At 38.9% G+C, this 18,987-nt stretch overlaps 2 protein-coding genes across 2 annotated transcripts in view; both read left to right on the top strand.

Moving 5' to 3' along the window:
• The first annotated feature begins 1,410 nt into the window (after positions 1 to 1,410).
• Positions 1,411 to 5,728, top strand: rnf182 (ring finger protein 182). The gene is made up of 2 exons (XM_086273130.1): positions 1,411 to 1,493; positions 3,024 to 5,728. Exon 2 carries the CDS (start codon positions 3,370 to 3,372, stop codon positions 4,231 to 4,233), a length of 864 nt encoding a protein of 287 aa, XP_086129256.1. The 5' UTR covers positions 1,411 to 1,493; positions 3,024 to 3,369; the 3' UTR covers positions 4,234 to 5,728.
• Positions 5,729 to 9,711: 3,983 nt separating this feature from the next.
• ranbp9 (RAN binding protein 9) overlaps positions 9,712 to 18,987 on the top strand; it is a 30,328-nt gene continuing 21,052 nt past the window's right edge. The window contains exons 1-3 of the mRNA XM_086272970.1: positions 9,712 to 10,374; positions 13,664 to 13,775; positions 16,711 to 16,763. Coding sequence (XP_086129096.1) covers positions 10,158 to 10,374; positions 13,664 to 13,775; positions 16,711 to 16,763 — 382 coding nt within the window. The 5' untranslated portion in view covers positions 9,712 to 10,157. The remainder of the gene's footprint in view (positions 10,375 to 13,663; positions 13,776 to 16,710; positions 16,764 to 18,987) is intronic.

The raw sequence follows: 18,987 nt of genomic DNA, 5'->3' as shown, positions 1-18,987 counted from the left end.
TTTATTGGAGTGTAACGTCTTTTGTTTGTGTTTTATTGTTATCATTATATAGCCTTTGTGTGTAAATGACGGAATTACTACTATATACTGCACATGTAACTACACCTATGTTAACTGCACTAAATAAAATGGAATCAGATGTTTCTCAGCTGCCAAAGTTAAAAGACTGAAGAATAGCTGCTTGATGCTGGCCTCCACCCATCCTGAAAGAGAAACAGAAAGTCAATATTTAACTTGCATTCATCAGAGACCCATACTATGAACAGATCTGTTTATGCCCAAACTTTAAACATGCCTGGTTTCTAAGAAATTAGCTTGAACAGCTTGGTGGCTCATGTTTGTTTTTCTGCCCACTAGTGGTAAAAAAAATCACTTGGTTGAGCTTTAAAATGAACTTCTATGAACTGTGCAATAAAACAGTACAGAAATAAGATAAATGTCACTACAAGTGATTCATGTTATTGTTACTGGACAGCCTGTGTTTGAGTTTCCTCCCACAGATCAACAATCATGTTTGGCTAGCTGAGATTCTAAGCTGCTGTGGACCCAGAGGTGAGATGGACGCAACTTTAAGTAAAAGAAAAAACAAAACAAAAAAAAACATATTATATTTTAACATTGAGGTACAAAATGTTGCAAGCGCTTCAGAGCTGTCAAAAGCTACAGAGCAGGTTGTTTTGGTTTTTACACTGGTTCCTTTTTCATTCCTTCCAGCATCCTTGTACCTGACAATTTTCAAAGAAATGCATCTTTTTGTTTGTTTGCAAACTGAACTTACAAAAAAAATCCATCTAACTCAGGGGGTGACAATAAGCTTCAGACACCAAGCTTTGTACCATCAGCTTGTTGCAGAACCATATGATTTGTTTCTTCAGCTGATTCTGCAGAAAAAGTATCGCAAAGTAATTTCCTTAAAAAACAGGAAAGAAATCCAGCAAAGACCTGACACATGACTTGGTTCAAGACTTTTGCACAGTACTGTGCTTATTATAATGACCAATATCAAAGTTTCCATAATCTTTGTGACAAACGTTTCCCTTTGCATGTGCCAGTTTGCCATTGCAGGGTAAATCCAGCCCTGAAACCACAAAACCAGTTTAGTCTTTGAAATTACTGTGTGAGACGATTGTGACTTTTATTGGGCACTTATCATTAGTTTTCTTAGTTTCGTAATTAAGGTGGCAAACAGAACAACAGCTAAATGACACTGCGTGAGAGATGGCAGACTGGGCTACCTGCCACACTCGACGGAATGAGCCCATCTTAACAAGGAAAGCTCACATCTACAAAGAGACGTTGACCCATTTTGCTCTGCTGCCTGTGCTGTTCTGGCCATAAATCAAGATCAGAGCTCACTGCCAAACCAGGATCTCCAACATGGACCTGCTCCACTTTCCACTGCTGGGTCCACTCCTTCAGTCCACACCAGTTCACCAATTCTGACACATATTTGCATCAGCGGGCCTGGTCTCAAATCATAGGTGTCCTTCATGGTAAGACATTCTCTTTTCTTTGTTGTTTCAAACTGTTGACTGTGAATTTCAGCTAATGAAAACTGGATCGTGGGATTTAAATTTGCTGTAACCGCGATGGAACCCAAATGGCTGATTTTGTGCGTTACTAGCTAACTGTTACAGAAAACAGCAGCATTCTTACAAATAAAAAGATAATCCATAAGATTTCATGCAGAAACATTAGCTGAAACAACCATCTGCACCCATCTAACCTGATAAATGGACACTAATACAGGAAATACTAAATGAAAACACAGGTTCTCATTTTGTAACATTATGCATGGTATTACATATGAATTTGACTCAGATGTGTGTAGATTTAGGTAGCGCCAGAAGGATTGTGAAAGATTGTTTAAAAAAAGATAAAACCATGTCGGCTACTAGATGTGAAACAGGACTTGTAATGTTGCTGACCCCATCATCCACCCCCACCTCCACAGGATCTTTGTTTCTGAGACAGGAGTGTCGTTATACACATGGCGACACTCATAAAGATAGAAGTTATTTACCTGTTTAGAATTATCACCGTGGATTTAGAAGAACCAGGCATTTCTCTAGGGATGGATGAGAAAACACATTTCTGTTTTTACGTGGACACATAATTTTGCATATTTACACACATGCTCACAAACACACACACCATAACATCCATCCATCCATCTTCATCCGCTTTATCCGGGGTCGGGTCGCGGGGGCAGCAGCCTAAGCAGAGAAGCCCAGACCTCCCTCTCCCCAGCCAGCTCCTCCAGCTTATCCGGGGGAACACCAAGGCGTTCCCAGGCCAGCCGAGAGATATAATCTCTCCAGCGTGTCCTGGGTCTACACCTCACCCAGGAGGCGCCCAGGGGGCATCCTTGTCAGATGCCCGAACCTTACTCTGAGCCCCTCCCGGATGGGTCATAACATACCATAGTTTATTTATATAGCATTATGGCTGACCAAAGTGTTGTACAACACAGATAAAGTTATTTATATAGAAACTCATTCAACTTTTCATGCACACTTATTTTTGCAGACCATTAACAGGGAGCTGCAGTTTGTGTGTGTTACCTGGGTTTTATCCATGCTGCGTGTTTACAATGCCACATTATGAGGGTGTGTCTTCCTCCCAGAGACAAAAATGTAATCCATGCTACGTAAATTATTAAAGGTGAGGACATGATTTCAGGTTGGCATGTGTGTAGGCAACTAATGGTTAAGTCTACAGCAAGTGTGGTATGAAGGTAAGTCACGGAAGTCATGAATACAGTAGTGTGTGTGTGTGTGTGTGTGTGTGTGTGTGTGTGTGTGTGTGTGTGTGTGTGTGTGTGTGTGTGTGTGTGTGTGTGTGTGTGCGTGCATCAGTCACTAATTGGGCTGAATTTCATGGAGCAACAAAAGATCAGACTCGAAAATTCCAGCTCTGGTTTGTACAGGCTCTGCTTTGTTGTCCTTTCGCCTCTGTTTGCTGTGTTAACAGTTATGTGTCTCCCTCCCTCTCTCTGTCTCTCACTCTCTCTCTCTCTTTAGGTCTTTCTCTCAGTGTCTCTCTCACCCTTCTCCCCCCTTTTTTGTGCGGCTCATGAAAGGCTTTTTACTCCAAATGAAGCACGGTCAACCCAACTGCTTGGAGCCAAGCAACCGCCAGAGGCCAAATCCTGCGAGGGGCTTCACCTTCTCACATGTCTCTCTTCTCGCTTCACATTGAAACACACACACATTTTAGGAGACAGCTGCAATGAAGCCTAGATCTTCAGTGAAGAGGACCTTCATCAGTGTCTCCATCTATGGGAAAAGTACCGGTGCTGAGCTTGGACTTGAGCTTTTGGTTGGATTTTGCGTTTGATCTTAGAGTTGGATAAAGTTTGAGCACAGGATGATGCTAGAGATGCAAAACCCCGAGGATAGTGGTGGTGGTGTTGGAGGTTCTAGCTTTGTGGACATGCTGGGCACTGAAGAGATGGAGTGTAAGATCTGCTACTGCGCCTACAACCTGGGGAGTCGAAGGCCTAAGGTGCTTGAGTGCTGCCACCGTCTCTGCTCCAAATGTCTCATTAAGATCCTGGATTTGGGTGAGTCGCCTCCCAATGCCTTGGTGTGTCCGTTTTGTCGCTATCTCACTAGACTGCCAGGAGATGCTGTGAGCAACCTGCCAGATGACTGCAACCTGGTGGCAACGCTGGCCCTCCAAAACAGGAATCAGAGAAACCGGCAGTTCCACCAGGAGGCAACTACGGAGCTGCTCCTAAGCCCCATGCGCCTGAGCTCACTGATGAGCAGCAATTCACCTGTGATATCTACTTCCTCCTCCACATCTTCCTCTACCCCTTACTCCACCATCCGCAGCTCCCCTAATTTTGTGGTCATTACTATCATGGAGCCTCCGCCCGCATCCATATCCACCCAAGACATCCATCCCTACCAGCAGATACATGGCTCTCACCTGTCAAACCAGGACTACCACTCATCCAGTCAGGACTCTATGGCATCCATCGCAGAGAGGTGGACAGTGTGGAACTGTGCAGCCCTCCTGTGCCAGACTTCAGCCCGGGCATTGGTATGGGTCCTGGGGCTCTTGTACTTTAGCTCCCTGCCTATGGGGGTTTACCTGCTCATAATGCAGAGGACAACACTTGGGGTGCTTCTGGTGAGCCTGGTTCCTGCCAGCCTCATCGTGATCATGGTCTATGGGTTCTGCCAGTGTATCTGCCATGAGTTCTGGGACTGCTTACCATCATAATGCAACCAAATGAACAGGCAATGCTTTGCTTTGAACATGCTTGACAATAGATCTCCAGAATTGACTAATGGGGATGTTACTGTGTAGCTAACCATGTGAACTGTTATTTGAATGGCATAAAGGTGGAGCTCATACATCTTAATTTGTGCAGTTTTTAGGCTGATAATTTACTTACCTAATAAAGCTCAAAATGTCAGATAGCTTCGACTAAAACACTACTTCTGAAGTCACTGTTTAATGTAATGCATTATGATGTTATAGTTCAAAATCTAAAGGAATGTACAGACTGTTCTCATCTCCACATTGGTGTGGCTGATTTACATACATGGTGTCCTCTTTAACCTATTCCCTGATACATCAGGTTAGCTATTAACCAACAAGCTTTCTTCCGAGTGCCATGAGTGGCAAACATAAGGTTTGAACCACAGGTGGGTGCAGCTCCTGTGGTCACAGCCAGAGCTGTGCACCTGAGATGATCATATCAGAGCTATCCTGTCATCGTGCAGAGTGAAGATTAAAAATAAAACTGACAGAGTATTTAGATCAGGCTGAACTTTTGGCTGATTGGGATTACTTTCACATGACTAACATCATCATTTGAAAATTTGGCCATGTTTAGGCACGAGCATCTGCCAGTGTAGCAGTACATATCTGAAAGAACATGAGAAAAACACAATAGGTACCTTTAATAGAGATATAATATGCAACCTGCAGATCAGCAGCAGAGCTCTTAAACGTTGTCTCTGAGATCTTAGATTTGATCTTAAACACACTCATTGCTTGTGTCAGAGGGACAAATCATTTTGTTCCGATTAAAGCCCTGCCAGCTAAAATGATTAATTCCCTCAAATAGAATAAAAGGAGGCATAATAATAATAATGTTTGCTGATAACTAACATTGGAGGGAAAAGCAGGATCTAGCTGATATAATTAGTCAAACATTAAGCTAGTGGGTTTTTTTTTAAAGACGTGGGATCTCTGCTGTTAACGTCTATTCACAGAGTACTGTATTATTAGTCTGAGCCACCAGAGGGTGCTGTGACCATCCACCCCAACATCCACCTTCACTGCTGAGGTTTTGCTGGATGTCCTGTCCTTGCAAAAGTCTTTATTTCCAGTGTCTTTATTCAGGCTGTTAATCCTTGCAAAAAGATGTCAGCTAATGGAGTGACTGATAACTGACAGAACATCTCTGTCAATTAAAACAGTTAGAATCTGCTTCAGACCAGCTCAGATTGTTGTTTAGGATTTTGGTGCAAATGTAACAGCAGTGTTTACACTGTAAGTTTGAAAGTCAAATTAACAGTCATGTTTTCATGCTTACTTGCTATTGTCTGGAGCGGAGACGTCTGGAGAGATAACTGACTGAGAGAGCAAAGTCAAACACAAGCTGATAAATGAGTATGAGATGAATAACATTGTACTGCTATCGTTTGTGGCTTATTAAAATAGTCTTTAACCTCTGATGGCATTTTTTGTTTTACCTTAATATAATAATACAAATACAAACCTTTTAAAAGGTGCCAAATTGACTACCAAATTACTCATTATTTTATCTTGTACTGGGTTAGACTAGTTTTTGTCTTCAGATCTACCTTGGCATAAACTGAGCAAGATGTTGGAACTTCTTCTCACAGATTTTAGTCCATATTGACATGATGGCATCATGCCGTTGCCGCATGATGAGAATCTCCTGGTTCTTGTATCAACAGTTCTCCCTGAACCGTTGATAAGGCATCCATGTTATTATGTTCCATCCATCCATTTTCTTCTACTTATCCAGTTGTTTACACCAAATTCTGACCTTCTCATCTGAATGTTGCAGTATTGTCAATCAGACGTTGTCTTGACCACATGTTAAAGTTTAAATCTGTTGAGCTGAACGATTGGTTAATTAGATATTTGCATAAGCAGTTGAACAGGTGGATTTGGCACCAGGTGGTATTCCTGTCACAACTCCAAAGGGTGCCTGCAGCTGGAATTGAACCAGCAACCTTCCACATATCAAGTGAGTGTGTTAACTTCTACAAAATCATAAATTTTAATTATGCGTTTTAATTCATGTGATTAGTGGAGAAGCATAAACAGCATATTGTGACGTATATATATGCATAAAAACAGGGGCTTTATTACATCGCTCTACAGCGTCACCATTGGTTAGAAAGCGAGCTTTAAATACCACTTTATTTGATTATTCTGCTCTGAATTGCTTTTTAGAAACTTTTATTCTTTATTTTCTGTCAGTTTTATTCCTCTTTATTTTGCAACACCCAGAACTTTTTCATGTAAAATCAGTACAAACTAAAATGTGATCAATATGGAATATTGTAATGGATAAATACAGAATTAAATTATAAAAAAAGCACTGAAGCTAAGCCTTGCTGTGGCTCAGTAGAAGAAGAAGGAAGAGGGTCAATCCCACCAGAGCCCTTCTGTGTGGAGTTTTGTTTTTACTTTCGGGGGTTCTGGTGAATTCTGGAAAAGAGACTCTTAATCAGTTTCACTTCCTGGTTTAATATCGTTCAAAAGGACACACCAACCAGAGATTCTCAATGTGTGAAAATCATTATTTCTGTAAAAGGTTGCTGTTGATTTAAAATACTTTGCTTGTACAAACTGTTTTTATAGCTTATTTTGCTATGATCCTGGTTTATACTGCATTGATGTGTCATTAGCCTTTTCGTGTTTGAGCTGCTGAATATAAGATGAGAACAGAAAATATCCCTCTCTAAAAAAAATTATTAGGATAGAATAAAGAGCTTCAGTTTATAGATGAATACATTTTCCACCAATGGTTTCAAATCCGAGCTTTCATTTCTGTTGCACTATTATTTATTCATTCATTTGTTTAAGACACTGAGGAGCTGTTCCCAGCACAATTTGTACCCATTCTGCTTCTACAGCACACGCTTGCTGATGATAAACAGCCAAGGCCTAATGTGTGTGTTTTCCAGGGGATGTGAATGTGAGCAACTGCTTCCCTACAGGGAGCGTAACATCATTTCAGATTCCTTTTTAGTGATGCAACGAACATTCCCACATGTTGGCGCGAGGGACATTCACAGACCATGTGAGCCAAACAAAACAAAACAAAACAAAACAAAAAAACCCTTTTCGTTTATAACAGTGATCAGAGCTGCTGGAAACACAAACAAGACAAAACACGATCTTTAAAACAACTGTTTTTAGTTCACGGGCAGGCATGAATTATGTATTATTGCCAAGCTTTTGTTTTACTTTCTGTCTGTGTGTGTTTTGACTGAGCTGGTTTCCTTTAATTTAACTATTAAAATATCAACTAACAGGGCTGGATTAGTGCTGAACTACACAGAGAGGCCCCAGACAAAAATATTCTCTGTTAATTAATAGGTAATTTGATTAGCTGCATGTCAGTTTAAAGTTCAAAACTCTGATGCTAAATACTATGTACTGTAATGTTTATAGGCCCTTTAAAAAATACAAGTTTAGGGAAAAATTATTACATAAAAAGTCCACATTAATCATAAGATACAACTTTATTAACACTAAATTTAAAAACCACCTTTCCTTAAACATCGGCTACATAATTACCCCTCACTGTCTCGGCCTGTATTTGTACAGCCACCATCCATTCCAACCACCTCCCTGATTAGCCCATAACATTTTCTCACAACAGGAAAACACTGCAAAATAGCAACGCAAATGGTAAGAGGTCGTCTTTAAATTTACCTGATAAATTCATAGTACACATTGCACATTAAATTCGTGTTTATTTAACAGTTAGTTACTACATGAAGCACAGTAAACTCTGAAGAAAGTGCTAATATTTTTTCAGAGAAGGAAAAGACACTTGTACCTAGTGGAGGCCGGGGTTGGTGAAAGGGATTTGGTAAAAAATGCAACTCACTCCGACCTTAATCAAGATTTTGAACTTTTTGTTTATACCCTAAACGTAGAATCATTAGTATCAACCTTTACTCCACTTTTATTACCTGTGCAATCGACTACATGTTGCATTCAGTTACTGTGTGCAAGTTACATGTGCTGTAATTATGTTTAACTTCTGCCCAGTGAGGCTACCAATATGTATCACCGGGGCATCACTGTTTACAGTCTAGCAAAAATAGAAATACAGAGATGTAAACTGAACATAAGAGCAATTTGATTTAATAAACTTCTTCATGTTAACAAGTATTTAATAAAACATCTTTTATAAAGTAATACGGGTTCAGTCTCGTTCACAGTACAAAAAATCTATATAAACAAATAAATGTATTTTAATGAAGCAAACAGTCATTGATATGATGTAGTAATTAGATGTCAATTAATATTTAAAAAATTGGCAAATTAAATAAGATTAGCACCAATAACCCCCTGGCTGTCAACATGTGTGAGACTGCAGGCAAAAATAAAAATGCAATTAATGTGCAGTACACTGTTAATAAACTAGAAGAAGGCACATCTATAGATATGTTACTTACACACTGAACTACTGTAATTAATTATTATCAAGCTTCTCTATAAGCTCTCTGAAAATCCTTCAAGTGAGAGAAATGCTTCTAATGTTATAGAGTAGGGTTTCTGGAGGACTGGGGTTTTTTATTCATGTGGTTCCGTAGTGGAGTGGTGTACATGTTTGACAAACAAGTGTAAGATACCTGGTTTGATTCCATGAGGAAATGCAAGGTGAACTGAACCAGGAGTCCTGACAAGACCCCCCTTTGGTGTTCTGGGTATTTGGTAGCCACCATGGCCCAATCAATCATGCAGTGCAATTGGCCATGGTGACCACTTTTGAATATGGTGCAGCTGAAAGTAGCTTTTTTTTGTCACTTATGATCTCTCCATGCTCCTCTTTTCTGGATTTCCTTTCCATCAGTCCCCCTACTTGATCACCACAGATAGCTGCCCTTCCCCAAGCCTGGCTTGAAGTCTCTTTTTTGTTAAACAAGAGTTCTTCCTTCATTTGGTTGCCAAAAGCTGCTTGTATGCTTGTTTATATTATTAAAACCGAAATAAGTGATGCCTTCAAAGGGTGGTTAGCACCTGCACCTTGTGTTCAAATCCAGCCTTTCCTGCCTCTCCTGTATGTTCTATGTATGTTCTCCTGCATGTTCTCCCTGTGTCTTTGTGGGTTCTCTCTGGGTATTCTGGCTTATACCCAAAGTAGTGGATATGGTTAAGTTAGTAAGTGGTAGATAAAAGAAAAAAAAAACTTCCACAAATAAGACCATATAGATTTTTCACCTTACACTGTTATAGGATATTAAAAAGAAAGACATATAATTAAGTGTAAATCTAGTTTATAAACATCAATAATTAAAATGTAATAATAATGATAGAGCTTAAAAACTGAAAACAATGATGATGACAATAATCATGAAGACTTGCTGACAGTGTTAACCTTGTAATCTACTGATAAGATAGTTTTTAGCTCATTCTGTGTATTTTCTTCACATTCCCATAGGAAGTGAGTGGAGCTGTTTTCAGCCAATCAGATCAGCGGATAATGCTCCGACAACAAACAAAAGATCGAGGCTAGCCGAGCTCATCATACTTTGTCGATCCGTCTAGGCTAACGTTAGTAGTTACTTTGCCCCCAGCACCGACTAGCTCCCTGTTTTTTTTTTTTTTTTACTTCTTTGCTCAGATCCCGTGGGGCAGTCTCATCCTCTTGTTTCTATTTGTGTTTTAGTCAGACCTAATGTCAACCTGAGTCATTTTCAGCGATCGCTTCGCCTTTGCTGGCCAAGCTAAACGCGTTAGCCAGGTTAGCTGCTCGGCTAACCAGCTCTGGCTGCCTCTGCAACAACCAGCGAAGCCAATTAGCTTAGCCTCCTAGCTTGCTAGCTTTGCTAACTCCCCTTTAAAACTTGACACTGACGGACACAAGTGGCTCTGGCTTGTTGCTGACAAGCCAGTTTACTAAAACTCGTGTCGTAGCCATGTCTGGACAGTCATCCGGCGGTGGGTTTCTGATGTCGGTAGTTGTCCACGGAGACTCGGCTCTGAACGAGCAGGAAAAGGAGCTCAATCAACGGCTCCGACGGCTCTATCCGGCCGTTAACGAAAACGAGACTCCACTTCCCCGATCCTGGAGCCCGAAGGACAAGTTCAGCTACATCGGACTGTCTCAGAACAACCTCCGTGTACACTATAAAGGTATGACAGAAACCCTTAATCGGGAATTTTTGTACTTGTGTTACCAAATGCTAACGACATGTTAGCTTAGCTTGACGGTTAGCGGATCAAAGCCAACTGCCGTTGAGGCTAAAAACAAAGTCTGCTAAGCTAGCAGCTTCACCAACAACAAGACAGAGGACATCTTGCAACCCGACCAGCTGGCGAGGTGTAGCCACAGCCAAAATTGACCTACTAGCTTGTTAGCTTTCCTGCTACCTTGTGAGACAGCTCGTCAGCTCCATTTATAGTCACCGGGAAGCTTTCACGACAGACAACCTGGCCAACTCTCTTGTGAAATATATATTTTTAAAAAACATCCTTAGCCAAATTACATCTGATGGTTTGGGTGCCAAAATTACAACGTTCAGTGTTATCCAAAATGAACCAGAGCTTGACAACCCTCTGTTAGGCTAATGTAACATTATTTTATTTATTATTAATTGTCAGGAAATGCTGTGTCAAATATCGTGATTATCCCGGTCAGAGGCTCTGCTAGGCTTCCAGTGAAGTGGCTAGTGTTGATACGATATGCAGAGATAGTTGGACTAGTTTCTATCTAGAGGGCTTTTTCTCTTTCTTTTCTTTTTTTTTTCTGGTGCAGGCCTACAAGAAAAGGCTAGTGTGTTGTTGTTGTTGTTTTGTTTTTTTTAAAAAGGTGCAACTGCTTCCTGGGTGTGTACTGCTATTCTGTGTCTGTCTGGCCCTCTGCACACACGCTTCCTTGTTGCAACTAGAATGTTCTGCCTTTGTGCAACAAATCCACCTGAATTTCTTACAGCAGCTGCAACTTTAACATTCAAACACTGTAAAACTTTTACATGTACTGACCTCCAGGGAGCAATTCTCCACTTACTGAACAGTTTATTCTAACAGCAGTGTTAAGCTCTAAAATTCAGGCCTTCTGTGATTAACCATGTTTTAACAGAATGCCATAGTTGTAAATGGAAACCCTTTGAGTTTAGTTAGATGGGTTTTGGTTCCAATTCCAAATATAAATTCTCATATAAAACCCTCTGAAAAGATTGTTCTGAGTTCTACTGAAACTAAATGTCAGCTGTGTCCCAAGGCCTACCAGAAATGTAAAATACATTGTAATGTAAAATAGCAAATACTTTACAAACTGACATGTCAGTTATGAAAAAAAATTTTTTTAATTAAACATATTCACATTTCACATGGTTAAATGCTAATATTTAGTGGTATAGTTGGCTAGAAAATGAATAATTCTTTGGTGGGTTAAGATTTCGTTTTGGAAGATTACATTTATCTGACATTTTATGGACAAAAGCATTAATTCTATATTTGAGAAAATAATGTTTCATATGTTAATACAGTAATAACAGAAAAATGTCATCAGAGCAAGAGAGAATAGCATTGGTGTTACTCAGTGATATAATTCACATTTGTACACCTCACACCCAAAGACTGTTTTAAACAGCTTTACTGTGCAGAAGTTTGTATAACAGACAATACTTAAAAGAACAGTAGAAAATCTACACAAGAAAAGTTATTATTCTGTAGACACTGTGTTACCAATTAACCGCTCTGTAATAATGTCTGTAATTAATGATAATGATAATATTAATACAGGTTATTTGTAATCTCACTTAATAATTAACATGGTCTTTGTTTTTAGTCAGTACTGATTAATTTATTGATCGGTTCATTTACCCGACTCTAATCGTTTAGCTATTTTGGTTACAGATGAATACGTTCAAGACTTGTTTGCCAAAAATGGAAACCACTGTTAATTCTGGGTTCAGAAGTGTTCTTGTAAGCTGATAATCTTTAAACTTTATATAATTATAAAGATTAAATGATTGAGTTGACTAATAAATTAATGTTTCATGTAAAATTTTAATGATCGTGTTTTCCTGTTGCTCTTTCAATCTGGGAGCCATATTGCCAGTAGAAAATTTGTAAAATGGAGGTGAGGTGTTTACTTCACTTGATCTACATCTAGTATATATTTCCTTATATTTGAATGTGGTTCTGGGGTATTTGAAAGAAAATAATTAACTGTGATAAGTAACCAAGTGTCTTTATTAAGACATACAAAAGCATTTAAAGAAATCTTTAAATTATGACAAATTGTACTGTAAACTCAGGGCCTGTATTATGGTCTAGACATACATTTACAAATGTATGTTGTTTTTACATGAAGGCAGTCAGGTCAAATGATGCTGCTGTTTATTGTTTATATCCTACATATAAAGAACCAGCCATTAAGTAAATGTATTGGATATTGTCAGATATTCTGTTGGCAGCATACTGAGAATTTCCCTCTCTAATGATATTTAGAACCTTATTAATAAAACCAGTTTATTTGACTATCTATTGTAATAACTAAACAGTTACTGAGTAACATACAGCAGTGTAAACATGTGATTTATAACCGTCATGGTGCTGTTAATAGCTCTACACTGTGGCTTCATGTTAACCTTAAAGACTGAGATTATGAGCCGCTCAGATTTAAGACGTTTGGAGTGACAATCTTCTCACCAACGACACATCTTTTGCTCAGGTGTGTTTATAAAAATGTCACCTGGTATATCAGCATAATATTTCTGTATTGTTCAGCCATAGTGATACAAACCTATATATGTTTTATAGTATGTTCATCCACATATTCGTAATGGCAGACCATTGAATGTGGAAAGTATGTAACCATGGAAAGTAAATTATGCAGTACTTACAAGTAAAATATGCACCTCGACAAATAGTGGGACATCCAGTATTTTCCTTGAGGCTGGTTTTTTTTATAGATCCAAACTTGGGTTGTAAAATTTTTATAGTGTAGTGTCTCTGCAGAGTCCTTAGCTCTCTTCTGGTCCAATCTCAAAGTAACTCTGACATTATTTTCTCAGTATGTGTGTGTATATATATATATATATATATATATATATATATATATATATATATATATATATATATATATATATATATATATATATATAAAAAATTGTTTTGTTGTTTTTTTTTTTTTTCATTGGTGGGTAAATCTGCTAGTGAGGTGAGTTTTGTGCTTCTCAAACGTTTTGATCCGACTTAATGATTGCTAGCCTTTGCGATTTAATCCCTTACACAGCTTCTCATGGCAAAAAACCCTACATACATCGTAAACTGGGCTTTAAATTAAAGTGGTATTTGGTCCTTAGCCAGAGTAACTGCAGAGAAGCCTCTGCGTCTTGGCACTCAGCACATGTATCTCATGAACTATAGTCATTTGTACTAACTGCGCACTTCTGTGTTTTACCGCAACCTAAAGGTCATGGAAAAACACCCAAAGATGCTGCATCAGTGCGGGCCACCCACCCTATCCCAGCTGCCTGCGGGGTCTACTACTTTGAGGTGAAGATCATCAGTAAAGGCAGAGATGGGTAAGAGCAGCCCTAAACATTCCAGACATACACATTACTTTCAGCAGTGTTAATAGTTTGGGCTCATAGATGACAGTGAGTGGTTCATAAGCTGGTTAGGTAAACTGTCGAAAAAATTTGAAACTAGCAACCTGCAACACTGCAAAAAAAAGAATGCAAAAAAATATTTGTGGTTATTTTTGTTTGAAACTAGACAAAAGCAATAAGCAGAGGGACCATGAAGAGACAAACTTGTTCTTAGGTGTGCTGGCCCACTCAGTGTATCAAATAATAACCAATAAAATTACCTCCAATTTGATCAAACTTCTTTTAGAGTAAAACATTTAATAGATAGCCTGGATATAAAACTGATTAAGAGCCTGCAATGTCTTCCAAAAAATAAGTGCAATTTTGCCCCATTCAGCAAAGCTACTCTCATTACAGCAATGCACAAGCAGCTCATTGTCAGATGCTGCTCCTCACTCTTCTCTGAACAGAGCAAACGAAGAGAGAGTCATGTCTGCAGCAGGAGAGAAAGATGCTGTGTTCACGAGGAAGTAGTGGCAACTGTTCATCTACAAGTAGGATGCAGTCCATGGTGACAAATATTGTTGTCATATAGACTGTATAAAAGATGGGCACAGCGCTGCGGTCCTAGAAAATGAAACCAGTCAAAGTGCCTTAAAGCTGCTTTCTTTTTAATGGCCACCAGGGGGCAACCCTTGTGGTCACAAAGGGACATTTTCTAAGTTGGTGTCGGCAAAAATGTGAAAACAAAGTATTCATACCAGGCGTTCACAAACCAGTGTGGGACCCACAGTTGGTACATCCAACCTTTATTCCGTTTGCCTGGTGTTGGATGGTTAAAGTTGCAGAACAGCTCAAAGGAATCGGTAAATGTAGCAATAAGTTCGAGACTAGGTGACCAAGGTGAGAGGGTAAATAGTTGAACACTGGGGGGAAAAAAAACCCCCAAACAGTCATAGGAGTGAAATTGGCTCTACCAGCTGTGCATGCTGGTGTGTTCATGTATCAGTATGTAAATGGCAAACTGCACGTTTGAGTAATAATCCAGGACTGCTCAATGTCACCACCTTGACGTGCTTATTTAAGGATGTTGGCATTAAACTTGTAGTGCCCTTGTGCTGTGCACTAATGCTCATGCAGCAATGCTAAGGCATGTGAGGTTGAGAAAATGAAAGAACAGCTTTTTCTGTTTTGTGGTTTTTTGGTTTTCCCTCAGTCATGCCTGTGACACTCATTTATCATGACTGATGAACTTCTCATTGGGAATGATAAACCTTTTGTTGTTGTTTTTTTACAAAGTGAATAGTTGCTGAAAGCATAAAGTCCAAATAAGTGACAAGTCTAATCTGGGTTTACATGAGCCATAATCCTGCAGCGTTTTGCCTTGTGGAGTGTAATTGTTGTTTGGTCCTATGAGAGTGGGAGGTTGAGATAAAGCAGTTCAGTTTCTCTTCTCTAGAAAGTCCTGATTTTTTTTTTTTCCTCTTACATTGTTTTGTGTTCAATCAGAAATGATTTAAATTATGTCCTCCAGTTAAATTCATTTTTATTCTCCTTTTATTCTCCTTTGGGTCATGCCTAAAATTCTTAAAGGGTCTAAATGGCCATGTTTGGGAGCGTCTTTGTAAAACTTCCTAAATAATTTCATAAAAAATATTTAGGAAATTATTTTCTAACTGTTCAAGACTCCAGCCTGTAAACTGTAATGAATTCTTTGGATATCCATTATCTTAAAAGTCACACATCATCATGTTTAGGTACCACATGTCCTTTACATCAAAAAGGATTTTAGAAATTCGTACGAGAAGACCGCAAAATAATGAACATGATTAAAATCTTCAAAGTGCCTCAGGTTCATTCGTAAGACATCAGGCATTCCCTGGTTGTTTGTAACCAGTTGGTCATGCTTGACCCCAGATAAGTAAAAAAGTGTTCACATTTAACTGAATTTCTATAATGGTGTTTGGAACACACAAGGATAAATATGTGTTTCAGAAGTTCAAATGTTTAAAACATTTTCAGAAGTGGTTTTTAGAACATAGTTGGACTAGCAGCTTTGCTTTACATCTCAATTACTCTGTCACTCCAGCACTACAATCAGAGAGAAATGCATGCATCTCTACTAACTTGTGATTATTCTGCTGTTTTCATTATTTCAAGTAATAATTTTTGAATTCAAATATAAGAAATAGGATTTGGTAAATGATTGCTTTAAATGTGCCAGAAAAATACATCTAAATCTGTTTTCTTGGCTCAGAATGAGCCAATGGAGGGGGGGGGGGTGTTCATACCACAAAGGTAGATCTTTTTGGGGGAAACAAAATTATAATATGTTCAATTAAGTTAACAAAATGTGTATATTAAAAAAAACAACTTCATTACATTGTGTGTGTTGAATATTCCTTTGTTTATAGCCTTTTTTGAGGATGCCAAATTTGTAGGGGTTTGCAATTTTTGCATAGATCAGCCATGCAATGAAAAAACTTGATATATAAATCAGTGGCAGCTTCATTCTCTTCATTACTAAATGAAATGTTCTATGTTTTTTTTTTTTTTCTTTCTTTTTTTTTTTTTTTTAACTTCAGATCTGGTGACTACATTTACAATCCCATGACATTGAATTGTAATAATTTCTGTTACTCATCAATAACCACATTAATGTTAGCTTTTGCCCTCATTGAACAATGTTATGGTAGCCCTTGTCATGAACTTAAATTATTAAAAAATAAATGACATTAACCTAATTAGACAGACACCATTTTGAAGAGATTACGTATGTGAGAAATTGGTGTTTACCGTGTTGAATGTAGCTTGACATGAGCCATGTCTGTCTGTGGTATGATTGACTTCAGCTTACATGTGTAAAATGGCTTCTTCAGTCTCTTTCTGCATAAACGCACAGCTTAACTCTCGCCTGTCTGTCCTACAGGTACATGGGTATCGGCCTCTCAGCTCAGGGTGTAAACATGAACAGACTCCCTGGTAAGTTGACATATTTTGTGCATTTGTTGCTGCTGTCTTTTGGTGTCTTTATCTGTTATATTCTACACTAGATATGTCTGGGATTTCTGTGGGTGTCATCTTGTCTGAACATAACTACTAGAGATTAGATTTGGATAAACTGGTTGGAGCCGTGACTGAGTCTGTTCATTGTGGTTGTTAGTTTGAGAAAAAAAAGAAAAACAAGTAATATAAAAAACACAATTCAGATCCTTACGTAGGCTTACTGGGAAATCTTCTATAAGGTCAACAAGGCTTTAACGTTTTAGTCAACCTGTTTTAGGATTATGTTGCTATACAAAGGCTTATAGAAAAATGAAATAAAATTGAAATTGGTTGCAACCAGCATGGAAAAATTGAAGCTAAGTTCATATGTTGAGAATTGATACCTGTCAGGACAAGCCAAAGGGTTTATATCCAGAGATCTCAGTAATGTGTTGTGTAGCTCTTGAGTGAGGAGCAAGGATGAATACTCTACTGAGCTTTTATGTATAGTTCAGGCCAAGGTGTTGTGTCGGCATATCGAAAGTGGCTAAATGAAGATTTCTCGTTAGTTTGCTCATAGTGGCCTAAAGCATCTTAACTTTGATGAAACTGCCAAAAAGGATGTCATAAGAAATAAGTCTGTTAACTAATTATTTAAAAGCTCATAAATTATACAAAAGCAGATATTACCAACATAAACACCAGCCTATGAATAAACACGATCAGTAGCTGAAATTTTTATTTTATATTTGTAATTATTTATTCATATAAATATATTTTTCCTGTGAGGCTGTGGAGGATATGTTGCCCACCCCCCCCCCCCCCCCCCCCTCGCTAACCTCACAGTTTTCTGCGAAGCACAGGCCTCTGGTGGGTGGAAAGTTTAAGATTATCACTGTGTAATCAGTATATCCTAAGGTGATGTTTGACCTTTGTCATGCTCCATTCCAGTATTTTTTTTTTTCGTTGTCTGTTGATTACACAAGTGTTGTGCTTAAAAGCATTCTCAGTGTATGCACTCAATCATTAACTCGTATCCATGATTGTTGGAACAAGAACTTTTTTTTTAAACACTTGTGCAATTAGGTGTAATAAAGTTGTTGTTTTGGATTTTTTTTTGAGCTGCTTCAATGTTTTAGTGAAGTCAGAAACCAACACATGAGGTAGTGAATGTTGATGGTACAATAAAATGTCATGAATATCATCATTAATTGGACGCTGCAGACGTCAACCCTACGCTCCCCTGAGGTTATCAGGCCAAACAGGACCCCAGATACCCCACCACCAGTTTGAAAGCTGGACCCACCCAGGAGCTCCAGTCTCTTCACACAAAGATAACAGCAGGCCTAGTGCCAACCGCACAGTCTCAGCTGATGGATAGATGCTAATGAAAACTCAGTAATAGCTAGGTTTCATTTGACGTAGACGTGACGTCGACGTAAAGCGCGAAATTTGACTGGCGGTCGGAAGTGAAAAAGATAAGCGCAAAATCACAGACAGACAGTACGCAAAATGCCTATGTCCTGTTGTGTTTACGGATGCTCCAGTAGGTCGACCAGAGAAACTGATAAACGGTATTTTAGGGTACCAAAAATAGCCCAACGAAGAGGAGAAAAATGGAAAATTCTAACCGAAAAACGTAGGAAAAAATGGATTTTAAATTTACGTTTACAGTCGGGAGGAGCAGAGTCTGCCAATGCCCGTGTCTGCAGCGACCACTTCGTCAGAGGTAATGTTATGTTTGCAAACGAACTTATTAGCATTAGGTTGTCGTTAAATTCTCGTTTACTTAGTGCTTTTAAGTTAGTAGTCTAATATTGACTTGATTGGGACTATAGGCTGCCCAAGTGCTTTGGATGACGAAGAGTCGGAGGACTGGGCTCCGACGGTCAATCTCGGCTACGAACGAAAACCCAGATCGGAATCAGTTCTCAAACGAGAGAAAAGAATGAAGCTTAAGGCAGAACAGCATCGATGTGCAGAGGCGATTTTGGATATGCAACAGACGGCTGAGAGCCCGGATTTGAGCCTAGTGACAGTGGAGAACAGGCTACTAACCCTGCCATACAATTGCAATGAGCTGCAATCACTTCTCCATCCTCCTTTGCAATTACCCAAGTCTTCAGAGGTGTCTCGTTAGACCGCTGAGAATGGTTTACCTTGAAACAAACAACTGTCACTCTAACGAAGTCCTAAGGATGTGGCATGTTTGTTGACGTTA

This window comes from Aulonocara sp. 'chitande type north' Nkhata Bay, linkage group LG18 (genome assembly GCF_057382095.1).
Source record: "Aulonocara sp. 'chitande type north' Nkhata Bay isolate Kocher_YH1m ecotype deep benthic linkage group LG18, A_spYH_male_GT1.1, whole genome shotgun sequence".
Lineage (NCBI taxonomy): Eukaryota > Metazoa > Chordata > Actinopteri > Cichliformes > Cichlidae > Aulonocara > Aulonocara sp. 'chitande type north' Nkhata Bay.
Note: the sequence above shows the minus strand (reverse complement) of the source record. Positions and strands in the feature narration are given on the sequence as shown.

What these genes read in the sequence shown, in the direction of transcription:
- rnf182 (XM_086273130.1), top strand. Translation starts at nt 3,370, where the DNA reads ATGATGCTAGAGATGCAAAACCCCGAGGATAGTGGTGGTGGTGTTGGA.